The 15,113-nt window shown below is 39.1% G+C and overlaps 1 protein-coding gene across 1 annotated transcript in view; it reads left to right on the forward strand.

The window, feature by feature from the left end:
• The first annotated feature begins 2,053 nt into the window (after positions 1-2,053).
• The window catches only part of LOC131042097 (linoleate 9S-lipoxygenase A-like), a 32,818-nt gene continuing 19,758 nt past the window's right edge, over positions 2,054-15,113 (forward strand). The window contains exon 1 of the mRNA XM_059212383.1: positions 2,054-2,276. Within this exon, the coding sequence (XP_059068366.1) occupies positions 2,054-2,276 (223 nt within the window). The remainder of the gene's footprint in view (positions 2,277-15,113) is intronic.

Genomic DNA, 15,113 nt, shown 5'->3' on the forward strand with positions numbered 1-15,113 from the left:
ATACACATCTTTTGATTCTGCCACCATGCTCAAAATCTGTGGAGTTGGATCCATGATTTATTTCTATCTTTCTAGCTAGAGCCCTTTTTCTTGGCATACGACCTTTTTGACCACATCCCTTCAAATTTACCCAAATTTTACATGCTTTCAGGGTGGAAATCCTCTTTACAATATAGAAAGATAGAAATGTTGATTTGTTTTCTCATAACTCAATTGACATTCATGTTTTTCTTTTTACTAAAGCATATATATGTGTTGGCAAATGCACACTCCATTGAGAAATTGTAGGTGATTGAAGGTATTTTCATTGATGGCAACCTTACAATTCTATGGCATTGGCACCGACAGATAGTTCACCGGCAGCGACAAAGATGATTACTGACACCCTGACCGACAGGATTTTATTTATTGCATAATATATTTAATTGTAATATCTTTTTGTAAGCCGACATGGCACATTGTAATAAGACTCATATAAGTATGAGATCTTGTAGGAACATTTAGTATGAAATGGTTATGATAGATGGATATAATGAGTGAATATTGTGGGTCACAAATCCCACCGAGGTTTTTCCCACACCGGGTTTTCTTGCCAAAAATATTGTGTTATGGTGTGCTTTCTATGTTGTGTTTATTGTTCTTATTTACTACATTAATTCTGGTTTACCAGTACTCTATTTTGGAATAAAATTTACTTAATAAGTTCAAAAAATCCATTAATTGGTTAGATACTGATTCACCCCCCCTCTCAGTATCTTTGGGAATCCTAACAATTGGTATCAGAGCTTGGTCCTCTATTTTCAAAAGCCTAACAACTTGAGGAAGATTCTGACATCGGTAGAGATGAAAAGATTGAAAAAGATAAGGAGAGATTAAAATTTAAGGCTAAGGAACTCAAATGTAGACTAGATCTGAAACTAGACATCCTCATCTCTTTGAGAAAAGAGATATCAGAGGCTCTTGTTCTAGGATATAACACACCGGAAGAGAAAATGCACATACTCACCGGTACCATTCAAAGGACAAAAGAAACATTAAAAGATAGTGAAAGGTTCACCAACAACCTAAATTTTGCATTAGTAGATTTATATCAGATTGTAATCCACTGGTTACAAGTATCCAGACAACAACTACACTCAATTGACATTGAATGACAACCTTTGTCATTGATGCCAAAGGGGGAGTAGTAGGATGAGAAAAATGATTGACAGAAGACATCATCTGCTCAGGGGGAGCACACAGTTTTGGAGCAGACAATTTTGGAGCACACAACTTTGGTAAGATTTTTGGACAACACATTTTGGATACTATTTTGACTTTTGCTCATGAGTGTTGCCATCAATGCCAAAGGGGGAGATTGTTGGCAAGTGCAAACTCCATTGAGAAATTGTAGGTGATTGAAGGTATTGTCATTGATGGCAACCTTACAATCCTATGGCACCGATAGGCACCGACACCGACAGACTCTACACTGGCAGCAACAAAGATGATTACCGACACCCTGGCCGATAGGATTTTGTTTATTGCACAATGTATTTAATTGTAATATCTTTTTGTAAGTTGACATGGCATATTGTAATAAGCCTAATATAAGTATGAGATCTTGTAGGAAAATTTAGTATGAGATGGTTATGATAGATGGATATAATGAGCGAATATTGTGGGTCACAAATCCCATTGAGGTTTTCCCCACACCAGCTTTTCTCGCCAAAAATATTGTGTTATGGTGTGTTTTCTATGTTGTGTTTATTGTTCTTATTTATTGCATTAATTCTGGTTTACTGATACTTTGTTTTGGAATACAATCTACTTAATAAGTTCAGAAAATCCATTAACCGGTTAGATACTAATTCACCCCCCCTCTCAGTATCTTTGGGAATCCTAACAATATGTAATAATGTGATGCTTCAGATTCAAGTGCAAGTTAAAAAGGTTGTGTTGGAGGTAGCCCATCTTCGAACCTTTCTAGAGCATTGGGGAAATGCTCCTTATACGGTTGCCAAAGTGCCTCCAAATCCTTTGGTCGACACCTTTTCCATTCCTTCTACCTCCCATGATCAATCTCTACCTTGTGGCCGCCGATGTGGATGTAGCCTTTCCATTCACTGTTCCTGGATCCTGCAATCTCAGGGTCCCTATAGTGAGTCTAGTGGTGATAGTGCTTTTAACAGGTGGCACTCTACCACGTGGGGGCTTTGCCTTCGAGTGGGGCTCATGGGGTGTGGACCGGAGTGCTAGTGGTGCAAGTGGGTGGCTAGCTTCCAATGGTGACAACAGTTTGTAACTTTTGGTGGTGATAGTGGATGACTTAGTTCCTCCAAAGGCTTCTCATGTCTGGCTTTGGCAATCTCGCCCACTCACAAGGTTCAAGACAAGGAAAAAGAAGATGCTACTACTAAAGAAGGGTCATCCCTCCCAAATGACAACCTTGACCTCATTGATGTATGGGATCCTAAGGATAATAGAGATCCACCTCCTTTGGTCACTACTTTAGGCGTTAGCTATTTCTCTTTGTGTTTTTTTCTCTCCAAACTTGACCCGTGTTTAATGTGTTTTTTGACAATTTGGACTCTACTCATTTGACTTTGAAAGGTGATTTTGTATCCCCTATTTTTTTATTTAAATAGTATACTTTATCTTACTTAATAAAAATGGCTACTATGAATAAAAAATGGTACTGTTGAATAAACCAATCATAATTTATATTTTTGACCGTCTAATTGCAAGCAATACCAATTTATTGAGAAATGTTAGATGAGTGTGTAACTAGTTTTATATCACAAGGGAAGTCCTAAATTTGAAAGGTTTTCAGTTGTCCCCTTTCTGTAGTGTGAATTTCCACAAATTTTTGACAAAATTTGTGAGCTTCTTTGTTGCAACGAAAAAGCATTTTTATATCACTACATGCTCACCCTAACTTGACGCTTCTCAAAATCATATGTGGACATTTAAAAAAAAATCAACTTTACAAAACTTACTTGTCAAGTCCCCTACTTAAAAATAAAATTTTAAGTCTACACAGTCAAAATATGCTGCCACATCAACGTGCATTTTTGTGAAGGTGTCCAAAATGGTCCCAAATTGCCATAAGACCCATAGGTGTGCACTAAGTCATGTTTACACATGCGTTGATGTGGCATCACTTTATTGGTTTTTTTTTGAATTTTAGAAGTACTTTTTTGAAGATAAGCATTGACATGACATTTTGAGAGCACCACTATTAGTCTAAAAGTGTCCATGTACTATAACATGTATTGATACCCCTATCCCTTATTGATTCCCCCTCCCTAGTCCAAAACATGAAAGGTTTTCAGCTGCCCCTTCCGTACTGTGAATTTCCACAAGACATTGACGAATTCTGTGAGCTTCTTCATTGCGACGACTGTAGACTATTATTTCTTCAGCCCTCACGACAATTTGCAACAACACAAGCACCCACTATGCAAGACAGAATTATTGGGTTGACATTTAGAAGTTGAAGAAGCACGTTGAAACCAAAAATGAGAAAGTTTTTCACTAATTCCAATCACAGTAAGAATGAACAAATAAATATTGAAGGCACTGTAGTTTTGAGAAAAGCATCGATTATGGATGTCAAAGATTATAGTGCTAGTATTGGAGACAGAGTAGTGGAGCTACTGCAGAGAAAGGTGTTTATTGAACTAGTCAGTGTTAGCCTAGCAGAAAATAACAATCCGAAATCTCTGTTAGCAACAGATAGAAAAAAGAATGGAAAGAATGGCAATCTGAATATAATTTGTATTCCAATAAAAAAACTGTACATTCAAAATAAAATAAACAAGCAGATATAAAGAGGAGGCAAAAACATTTGTAAACTGTTATACAAAACTGTCGGAACAGAAAAACCTAATAAATAAACTAATGAAAAATTAATCTAAACAAAACTAAACTCGTGAAGAGAACTAAACCCGTGAAGAGATATTAACATCCCCCCCTTAAACTGAAGGGGTTAAGCCAAGCATTTCTCTGAACATCTCAAACTTTTCTCTGCCCAAAGCCTTGGTAAGAATATCTGCTGGTTGATCTGTAGTGGGGCAATATTTAAGGTATATGGTGCCATCTTTCACATAATGCCGAATCAAATGAAACTTTGTATTGATGTGCTTGGTGCGATCATGAAATACTGGACTTTTAGCCATTTTGATAGTAGATTGATTGTCAATGAAGAGTGGAGTTGATGAAATCTATGGTGTCTGCAAGTCTTCAAGAATTCTTCGAAGCCATAAGATTTCCCGAGTTGCTTCAAAGGTGGCCATATATTTAGCTTTGGAAGAAGAGGCAGCTAGAACATATTGCTTTTTAGATCTCCAAGAGATGAGAGTAGATCTAAGATACATTAAATACCAAGATGTAGATTTTCCATCTGTAGAATCACCCGCATAATCAGAATCAGAATAGCCAACCAAAGAAAATTGGTTTGTCTTGGAGTATTTGAGCCCATAGTGCTGAGTACCTTGCAAATAGCGAAGAATGTGCTTGGCAGCTAACCAATGAGTTTCTCTACGTTGTTGCATAAACCTTGAAAGAACTCCAACAACAAAAGAAATATCTAGACGGGTAGTTGTAGCATAAATCAAACTCCCAACAAGTTTCCTATAGATAGTTGCATCAACTAATGCTGAAGGGTCATCTAAAGAGAGCTTAAGATTTTTCTCCATAGGAGTACTAAGGGGTTTACAATCAGTCATGCCAAACTTATGCAAAAGTTCACCAATATATTTTTGTTGGGTGATAAAAATAAAATGAGGTGTTTGAGTTACCTCAATACCCAAATAGTAATGAACATGGCCCAAATCTGTCATATCAAAACCTTGCTTTAGTTGTTCTTTCACATTTTGAATATTATTCTCATCGGGACCAGTGATAAATAAATCATCCACATAAACAATAAGATAGACAATAATCTTATCAAGTTTTCTAACAAAAAGTGTGGCATCATCAAATTCAAAATGCTAGAAATTCAACTTTAAAAGATACTCGGTAAGTTTTTCATACCAGGCTCGAGGAGCTTGTTTCAAACCATATAATGATTTGACAAGCTTGCACACTTGATGTTCTTTTCCATTGACTACATACCCATCTGGTTGAGTCATATAAACTGATTCTTTGAGATCACCATTTAAGAATGCCATTTTAACATCCATTTGTTGAATTTTCCACCCATATTGAGCTGCAAGGGCCAACAAAGCACGAATGGTGGTCCATTTTGCTGTAGGTGCAAAGGTTTCATCATAATCTATCCCCTCCTTTTGAGCATAACCTTTGGCAACAAGTCGGGCTTTGTGTTTGTCAAGTGTACCATCTGCTTTATATTTATTCCTGAAAATCCACTTGCAGCCAATAGGTTTACAACCAAGTGGAGGATCAACCAACTGCCATGTGCCATTTTTCAAAAGAGCATCATACTCATCTTGCATAGCTTTCCTCCATACTATGATATTTTTGGCTTCATTATAGGATGATGGTTCAGAGTCAATTATGAGATTGAGTTCACCAATGGCCTCCAAGTTCTATTGGTTTGAGCTTGGAGCCTTGCTTTGTAAGAGCTTCTTGTACTTGTTTTACCTATTTCATCAGGTCTTAAATCTTTCAATGTTTGTTGGACTTGTTTTGCCCACTTATGAGAAGACTTTGGTTGCACAAAAGATGTGACCATTTCATTACTAGATGTTGTATTAGTGTTTAATAGTTCAGAGAGTTCAAGCTCATCATGATGGGCTTCTTCTTGGTCATTTATTGATGGAGCAACGTGAATTAGATCACTTGGAGATATAGATTCTATATGTGGAATCTCACAAGAGTTTTCTATCAAAGGAGACAAATTTGTAATTGTATCAAGCTGTTTGAATTTACATTCATTATTTTCAGCAATGTTGGAGGTTTCAACAAATACAACATCACATGTAATAAAGAAAGTTTTGTTGACTTCATCATACAACCGATATGCTTTGGAAGATTCTGAATAACCAAGGAAAATACACTTAATACTGTGATGCTGTAACTTACTTCTTTTGTCCTTATGAATTAAAGCATAGCAAGTGGAACCAAAAATGTGGAGATGTCGGACAGAAGGAGGATATCCAAACCACATTTCATATGGAATAGATTGATGTAATGCAGATGATGGAGATCTATTACGAAGATAAACTGCAGTTCTTGCTGCTTCAGCCCAAAAATGTAATTTTATTCCTTTAAAATATAACATTGCACGGACCATATTCATGATAGTTCTATTCATTCGTTCAACAACACCATTTTGTTGAGGAGTACCTGGAACAGTAAGATGATGTTGGATCCCATTTTGATGTAGATAGTCCTCAAAAACTAGAGAAGTGTGTAGGAGAAAAAGCGAGACTAGGCTAACATGCCCTAATCCTACCTTTTGACACACATTGTGGAATACGAAAGAGCCTAGAGGTATCACACAATTGGCTACTTCTTTTTGTGGAAGAGAGAGCCACAGGCTACCTATTAGGGTTTCTATTCCTTTGTTGTAATTGAAAAATAGAATGATGTAAGTTCAATTCCTAACCCCAAAGTGCAAGTATGAACTAATAACAAGATTGCAGAATTGAGATTAAACAATGGAAAGCTGTAAACACAAGGACAAGACAAGAATGCAGATGCGTACCCAGAGTTAAAATATGAGTGAAAATGTTTAGGATGGGGACGCAGGCACCACTGTCTTGATTTTGCTCTTGAAACTGCTATTTTTGATGTCTGACAGAGGGACTAGGGCACCTAGCGCCACTGTCCCAGGGACTAGGGTGCCCAGCACCCCTGTCTTGGCAGGACCAGGGCGCCCCACGCCCCTGTCCTGGTCTTTTGCCCTGAAGTTTGGTGTGTAGCTCAGTTTTTGTTTGCTTCTGTCGGATCTGCAATATGCGGCGTCGTCCGAATCCCAAAATCTGCACTTATATCTGAAAAAGTACGTTGGGTGGCTATATAGGGTTTTACCTTAGTCAAACCCCCGCTTTGGTGATTTCCACCTCCACGAATAGCCAAGTTGTATTGTAAAAGTAGTGTGCATGCAGACCTTGTGTGTGTGCAAGATCCTAAAATGCAAGTAAGCAAACTAGAGCAACCTAGAGCAACCTAGAAAGTAAACCCTAATTACTTGTAAATGATAATGTAAATGCTCCAAATCAAGATGCAAAGTGATCTAAAGCATGAATACAAATGATATAATGAGGCTTATGCAAAGACATGAAAACAACATGAAATCATACCCAACCCCAAGGGAGGGGTACAAGCCAATCTTCAGTCGGTGATCCCCTATTGCTCTTCAATGTCTTCAAAGCCCTAAATGGATGAATGAAATTGATGAATGCTTGATGGGTAGATGTTGAATATTGTTGAAGTCTTCAAAGATCTGCTCTTTCGCTGCATAGAAGGTCCCTCAAACCAAAATTCGGATCCTTTCAAATGAAGAGAGAGAGCTCTTATATATGAAACCCTAGGTCTTAATTTCAACTTTTGGCCGACCTAGAGATTGAATCTCTCGCCAATTTCTTGGGGTTAAGCTTTATTTTATGATTGGATTGCGCTCCTAAAATTTTAGGAAAAATGTCGGGGACCATGTGCACTCCGGGCGCCATGGTCCCGACAATTTTTCACCAAATTTTTGGGGTCGTCGAATATGATAATTTTAGAGAGTATCCCGAAGTTACAGGTGATTTTGAGATGTTTTGACCCCCGAAATCAAGCCCCAAAGTTCAAAATAGGACCTAATTAGGGTTTTTGATTAAATGATGTATCGGAGGAATAAAATGAAAGGGGAACACTTTAATGAAAGGGCCCAACTGGAAGATGATGAAATAGGACCTTAGACCTAATTAATTTGATTAATTAGGTGCTAAAGGGAAAATGCGATGCAAAGTGCAAGATGCGCCAAGGCGGGAGCTAAACCAAGTGTGAAATTGTACCACTTTAGCAAGTGCGTACAATTTTCGATGCTACATTTAGCCCCCACTTTAGCAGTCATATGAGTACTACGTGCATATGCAAGCTAAAGTACAGGAAAGTAAACATTATTTGAAAAAGGATATATCCATAAGTCTGTCGAACGAAGCCCCCAGCGGTATCTATAGTACACAGTTAGGAACCGCACCCTACAAAACACACGTTAGATCACAAAATCACCTAATGCTTACTAAGGAAAGTGATGAAATTTGCGAGTAGCTATATGCCCCCTGTTTCGGCTTGCTTATTAGGGAGGTGAAACAGGATAGCATGTTTACTTACGACAAATTGTGTGAGAGATTATTGATGAGAGATGTTCACTAAAGAGGCTTCATCAGAGCACATTTTAGAACATCCAGGGAGTAAGGGAACAAAAACACGATTCCTACACAACAAACAGTTCGAAAATCGCATCTCCCAAACTCAAGTTATGATGAAATGTGTGATAGAAGAAAATTAGGGTTTTGAAATCAAAGGTAAAGGAATGAAAATATATACCTCAAAAGTGACTATTGCATTTGTCACTTTGTTGATTTCTGAGTATTGTTCATTGCAGTGGAGCCCACATAGCCATCATCATGCCTTCATGACGACTGAAGCGTCCCACGAGGATGGAGATCATGCGAGAGGCCGTGATTGGTGACGAGCCAATAGACGAGGTGAGTTGATTGAACTTTGACTTTGACTTTCTACATTTGTGTTGACTTTGAGTTTCTGTGATCAAATGCGGGCCTTAGATTCTAACCTTGGGTCCCACCCAGGGTGCCATGGTCCTATCAGGGCGCCATGGTCCTATCAGGGCACCATGGTCCCTAAAGGGTGTCATGGTCCTCTCAGGGCGCCATGGTCCCTGACAGAGTGCCATGGTCCTTGAAGGGCACCATGGTCCCTGATAGAGTGCCATGGTCCCAATCAGGACTTGGCAAGGGGTGTCAAGGTTAGCTTTCGATGTTCGATAGTTTTAATTTTTTGCATAGATGATTTTGATGATTGAGTACTGATTACACTGATGTTTTTGCATTGCAGGGTCTCCCATACATGAGAGAGCACACTGCAGGGCAGATTCTTCGCAGTCTGTGAGATCAGATTCCTCGGCTGACTCAGGCAGAGAAGGATACGTTATCTATGGTGGGTTTATGGTATGTGATCCTCATGCTGGCCATTCGATTCCATCCTGCGATGTTGATGGCACTTATGCAGCGATGGGATCCTGACGCATGTACATTCCATCTCCCAGTAGGAGAGATGACAGTTACACTTGAGGATGTGTACCGCATACTTCGCCTACCTATCAGAGGAGCCATCGTGACATACGCGACCGATCGGTCAGTGGAGGACTATCAGAGGGAGCAGATATACTGCATAGGGCGAGTCATGCCGAGTGAGATGAGAGGTCGCATCATGATCAGTTGGCTCTTACATCCTACAGGAGAGGTGCCCCTTGTGAGACGTCTTATGATTGCCATCATTGCACTAGCCGTCTGCCCTAATGGGTGGGGTACACACATGCATGGGGGTCTCACATGGTGCATCAAGGCTATGGAGAGACATAGGAGAGTATATGCTTGGGGTCAGAGTATGCTTGCACATCTCTATCACGACCTTAAGGAGTATGTGTTTGGACAGTGTTGTAGCTTGATGACATGCACACTTCTGCAGTTGTGGATATTTGAGCACTTTACATGCACCAGGCTTGTCGGCTATCCGATGAGTGTGGCTAGCGAGCGACCTAGGGTGTTTGCCTATCCACTTACCAGAGAGTGGAGATTTGGGGATCTACTATATTGGAGAGTGACATTCGATAGATTGACAGTTGAGGTGACAGTATGGAGACCATATTTGCGGATGCACAGATGGGATGGAATGGAGAGGCAACTAACATGCTTACAGAGGAACCGCCTACTGAGAGGACAATACTCACATATCATAGTCCCATTCTACTTTGACTGAGTACAGAGGCAGTTTGGGCTAGAGCAGTGTGTTCCAGCTGATGTACCTATCTATACTCAACACTCACGAGTCCTTCCCAGACCTAGAGCAGTAGGGAGACCTACGACAGATGATATCGAGATTATAGATATAGAGGGGTCCGATCAGGATGTGGTTACTGATTACTCCGCAGATCCTGGAGCATAGCGCAGGTATCTCTCATGGTTTGTGAGGACATACCCAGGGCCTATCTTTCCACCAGATTACCCGACAGGCCATCCAGGTCCACGGAGACATGGAGACCGAGATGAGGATCAGGGATCTAGATCGGAGGAGCCAGAGGAGGGAGAGGGTCATGAGGAGGTAGGAGATCCTGATCCACCCATAGGAGATTAGCCTAGTGCCGAGGAGGAGGAGGAAGGAGAGGAGGATGACACAGATAGGGATGATGATGAGGAGAACGAGGATGTGGGTGAGGATGCAGATGAGGATGAGGATGATGAGGAGGAGGAGGATAGAGATGATGAGGAGGAGTCAGATGCAGCTCCCCACCATTCAGGAGATGATACCATAGCCTTGGATCCTCCTCTTATTCCCCAAAAGGGGGAACACGAGGCGATACAGAGACCTATACCCATCATGCACAGATCATTTGAGTGTGGGGAGCCTAGTAGTTCCCAGTCACAGATGCTACCATATCACGATCCCTACTGGCGTGAGGGAGATCCAGGTATAGTAGGTTTATATTGATTGATTAATGTTTTGATGATATAGCATGGTACTAATACAAAATCTGTTCTACTGCTACAGCTAATGTGCAGGAGTGGCATTCCTTGATCCAACAAGCAGTGATAGATATTTCCATGATGGCATAGATCCCTAGTTCCTCACAGGTTGCTTATAGGCCTCAGGGGAACGCGGGTCGGCATGAGGACTTGTTTTCCCCATTTCAAGTATAGGTGGAAATATGGAGGGGGAGAGAGAGAGAGTTCTATCAGAGAACCTTCAGTGGGCACAGCGTGACCTAGCAGCAGCTCAGGCCGAGGCTACCTCGTATTGCGCGATCCTTATGGATAGGGATCGTAGGAGTTCCTCTCGGAGTCATTCATGGTCTATATCACGCTATACACCTATGGGTCCACCTTCACGGCCAGATCAGGAGGGAGCGTCTAGTCATCACTCTCCAGCCACTAGCCCTAGGGATGGGAGATGATCTCATGATGTAGGATAGGTCACATTTTGGATGTATAGTGACCTACTTTTGTATATGAAAACACGATCCACACACACACATATATGTATATATATATACATGCTTCTCTTTGTCTCAAACATGTTATCTTTAATGCCTAAAACAATGTATATTTTGATTAAAGTTAATACATTTGGTAGATGTACATGTATGTTCTGAATTTAATTTCCATGTGATTGATTTCTCAATGCTCCATGATTAAATTGATACATGTGTGACTTAATTAAAATATTTAATCAAGTACTACATTGATGTTAGAGAAGAAATATGTGTTAAGCCTAAGAATCATATAACTAATGTGATTTAATTTAAACTAAAACACAACATGATACAATTCTACTTAACACATAAAGACATTGTATAATATGCCAGGATAATGGAAATGTAAATCTTTCGCAATTTACATAAATGAATTCAAGACAAACTATAGAGTAAAGAAACACGCTTGTCAAGAACAAAGCAACATAGATTAAACAAAATATCATTTAATTCTATTTGCTCTAACAAAGATATGCTAACATATTATCCAATTTTGAAGGACTGAAAAGAAGATAGATGAAATGAAAGATAAGGAATGAGGAATTAAGCATAGTATCTATGCAAGTGCATAGCATTTATAGATTCTTTAAGAGGCGTACCGTCTACATCCGCTATTTTGTAAGCACCTGATCCATAACCTTCAATAACAATATATGGTCCAAGCCAATTAGGACTAAGTTTTCCCTTTTCTTCAGGTAAGGTATTCACATTGTGCTGATTCTCATAGAGAACTAAGTCACCTACTGAGAAGGAACGTTGAATAACCTTATCATTATAGCTTCGTTGTAGAGTTTTGTGATACGCTTGAATATGCTCAAGAGCATTTATACGCTGTTCATCAAGAATCTCAAGCTGTTGAAGTCTTTGTTCTCTATAAGAGTCATCATCTACTATACCTTTGAGAGAAACTCTAAGTGATGGAATCTCTAACTCTAAAGGCATAATAGCATCAGCACCATAAACAAGATTATAAGGGGTAGTTCCTGTAGCAATTCGTACACTCATTCGATAGGCCCAAAGAGCATAGATTAGCTGAGTACTCCAATCCTTACCATGCTTATTCACAGTTTTGCGAAGAATTTGTTCAATTATCTCATTGGATGATTCGGCTTGACCATTTGATTGAGGATAGTATGGTGTAGAAAATCAATGTTTGATATGATATTTCTCAAGGAATTTCTTCACGTCCTTGTTCTTAAATGATGTCCCATTATCTAAGATTATAGTGGAAGGTATCCCGAATCGAGAAATAATGTTTTCTAGAAGAAATTGACAAATCACTTCAGCAGTAGTAGAGCGAAGGGGAACAACTTCTACCCACTTTGTAAAGTAATCTATTGCGGTTATAATGAAAGTGTGTCCTTGAGATGAAGGAGGAGAGATTTTACCAATGAGATTCAACCCCCATGCAGAGAAAGGCCAAGAAGCTACATGAGAATGAAGTGCTTAGGTAGGAGAATGAGTCAGATTATTGTGTTGTTGACATTGATGACATTTCTTAACAAATGAAAAATAATCCTTCTGCATAGTTTGCCAATAGTATCCCATACGAAGCAATCTTTGAACCAAGGATTTGCCTCCAAAATGCCCCCCACAGGCACCTGAATGTGCCTCTTCAACAGCAATAGGGATTTTCGATTTGTTAAGATAGCGAAGGAGAAGACCGTTATAACCCCTTCGGTAAAGAACATTAGAAAGAATGATATATCTAGTAGACAGCTTGCAGATTCTAGCCCTAGTGTTCCTATTGGCAGAATCAGGAAAGGTACCATCGATCAAGTATCTTATGATATGCGAATACCATTCATCTGAGTCTATAAAGTCACAACATGTCACCAAGCTAGAATCATCTACAATAGCTGGAGAAATAAGGTTGTGAATAACAAATTTAAGATCAACCACAGGGGCCTCTAAAGATACAAGAGAAGCCACACATGCCATTGCGTCCGCATGTCGATTATCTTTTCGAGGAACAGGTTCCATGGTATAAGAATCGAATTTTTGTAACAAAGAGATAGCAAGGTCTTTATATTGTGATAATTTGTCTTGTTTTGCTTGATACAGTCCTGTTACTTGTCTTATAATCAATTGAGAATCTCCATAAATATGTATGTGCTTTACATTCAAAGCCAAGGCTCCCTTTATTCCTACTATGAGAGCCTCACACTCAACAATGTTATTGGTACATAGGAAATTGAGACGATAAGATAAGGGAATGGACTTCTTTGTAGGAGAAATTAGAACAACACCTGCCCCCGATCCCGTACGACACTTAGAGCCATCAAAGTATAACTCCCAAGTTTCATCTTTCTCTATACAAAGAATGAAGTCATCGGGAAAAGACTCAAGGTTAGGGAAGGAGAAAGGTGAAGGGGTCTCAACTAAGTGATCGGTCAACGCTTGCCCTTTAATTTCTCTTTGTGAAACAAATTTAAGGTCAAATTCAGTTAACATCATAACCCAATTAGTTAGGCGTCTTGATAAATCAGTTTTAGAGAAAAGATGCTTCAAAGGATCAAACTTTATCATGACGTGGACTTTTGAATTTAAAAGATAATGTCTCAATTTCTGAGTCGCAAACACCAAGGCCAAGCATTGTCTTTCTATTGTAGAATATCGGGTCTCATAATCGAGTAAGGTATGACTTATATAATAAACCAAACATTCCTTACCATCTTTATCATGTTGTGCCAATAATGCTGCGAGAGCATGAGAGGAAGCAACTGTATAAAGAAGAAAGGGTTTAGAAGGTTCGGCAGGTTGAAGGATAGGAGGATTAGCCAAATATACTTTTAAATCTTCAAATGCTTGCTGACAATCTTCGTTCCATTGAAAAGTGATATTCTTTTTGAGAAGTTGAGTAAAAGGAAAAGTATGATCCGCAAGTTAAGATACGAACCTATGAATAGCTTGAATCTTTCCTTGTAAGCTTTTGAGTTGAGACACATTTCTAGGAGGTGGCATGTTGACAATAGCATCTATTTTCTTAGTGTCCACCTAAATCCCACTATGCGAAACTATGAATCCTAATAGTTTTCCACTATCCACACCAAAAACACATTTTCGGGGATTCAAGCACATGTGATATTTATGAATTCTTTCAAAGATTTGATGAAGGATCTTAATATGATCTATACAAAGAATAGATTTGGCTAAAATATCATCAACATAATCTTCTAAAATCTTATGCATATAATCTTGAAAGATAAGGGTCATCGCTCGTTGATAAGTTGGGCTGGCGTTTTTAAGTCCAAAAGGCATCATCACCCAACAAAACGTACCCCAAGGAGTGGTGAAAGCAGTTTTGAATTGATCTAGAGGATTAATGAAAATTTGATTGTATCCTAAAAAACCATCCATGAAGGATAACAAAGCATGTCCTGCTGTAGAATCAACTATCATGTCAATGTTTGGGAGAGGGAAATCATCTTTTAAAGAAGCCTTATTTAAATCTTAAAAGTCAGTACACATTCTTATTTTATTATCTGATTTAGCCACAGCGACAATATTTGAAATCCACGGGGAATAATCAATAGGGCGGATAAATCCAGCCTCCAATAATTTTTCAATCTCAACCTTAACAAGAAAAGCTACCTTAGGATTCATTTTTCGAATCTTTTGTTTCACAAGCTTAGCATTGGGAACTAAGACAATATTATGAGTAACAATCTTAGGATCTATACTAGGCATGTCAGAGTATATCCAAGCAAAGACCCCAGGGAATTCATGCAATAAATCTGCATATTGTTTTTGTTCTTCTTCATCCAAACACTTTCCAATTTTAATAACTTTTTCTTCATTGCAAGGATCCATCTTAACATCAATGGTGTCACTTATGAGAAGATTACTTTGTTGAGGAATATCCTTTAACTGAGGGAATTCTTCCACAATCTCATCATTATCAATCTCT

Source organism: Cryptomeria japonica, chromosome 2, assembly GCF_030272615.1.
Source record: "Cryptomeria japonica chromosome 2, Sugi_1.0, whole genome shotgun sequence".
In the NCBI taxonomy this organism is placed as follows: Eukaryota; Viridiplantae; Streptophyta; class Pinopsida; order Cupressales; family Cupressaceae; genus Cryptomeria; species Cryptomeria japonica.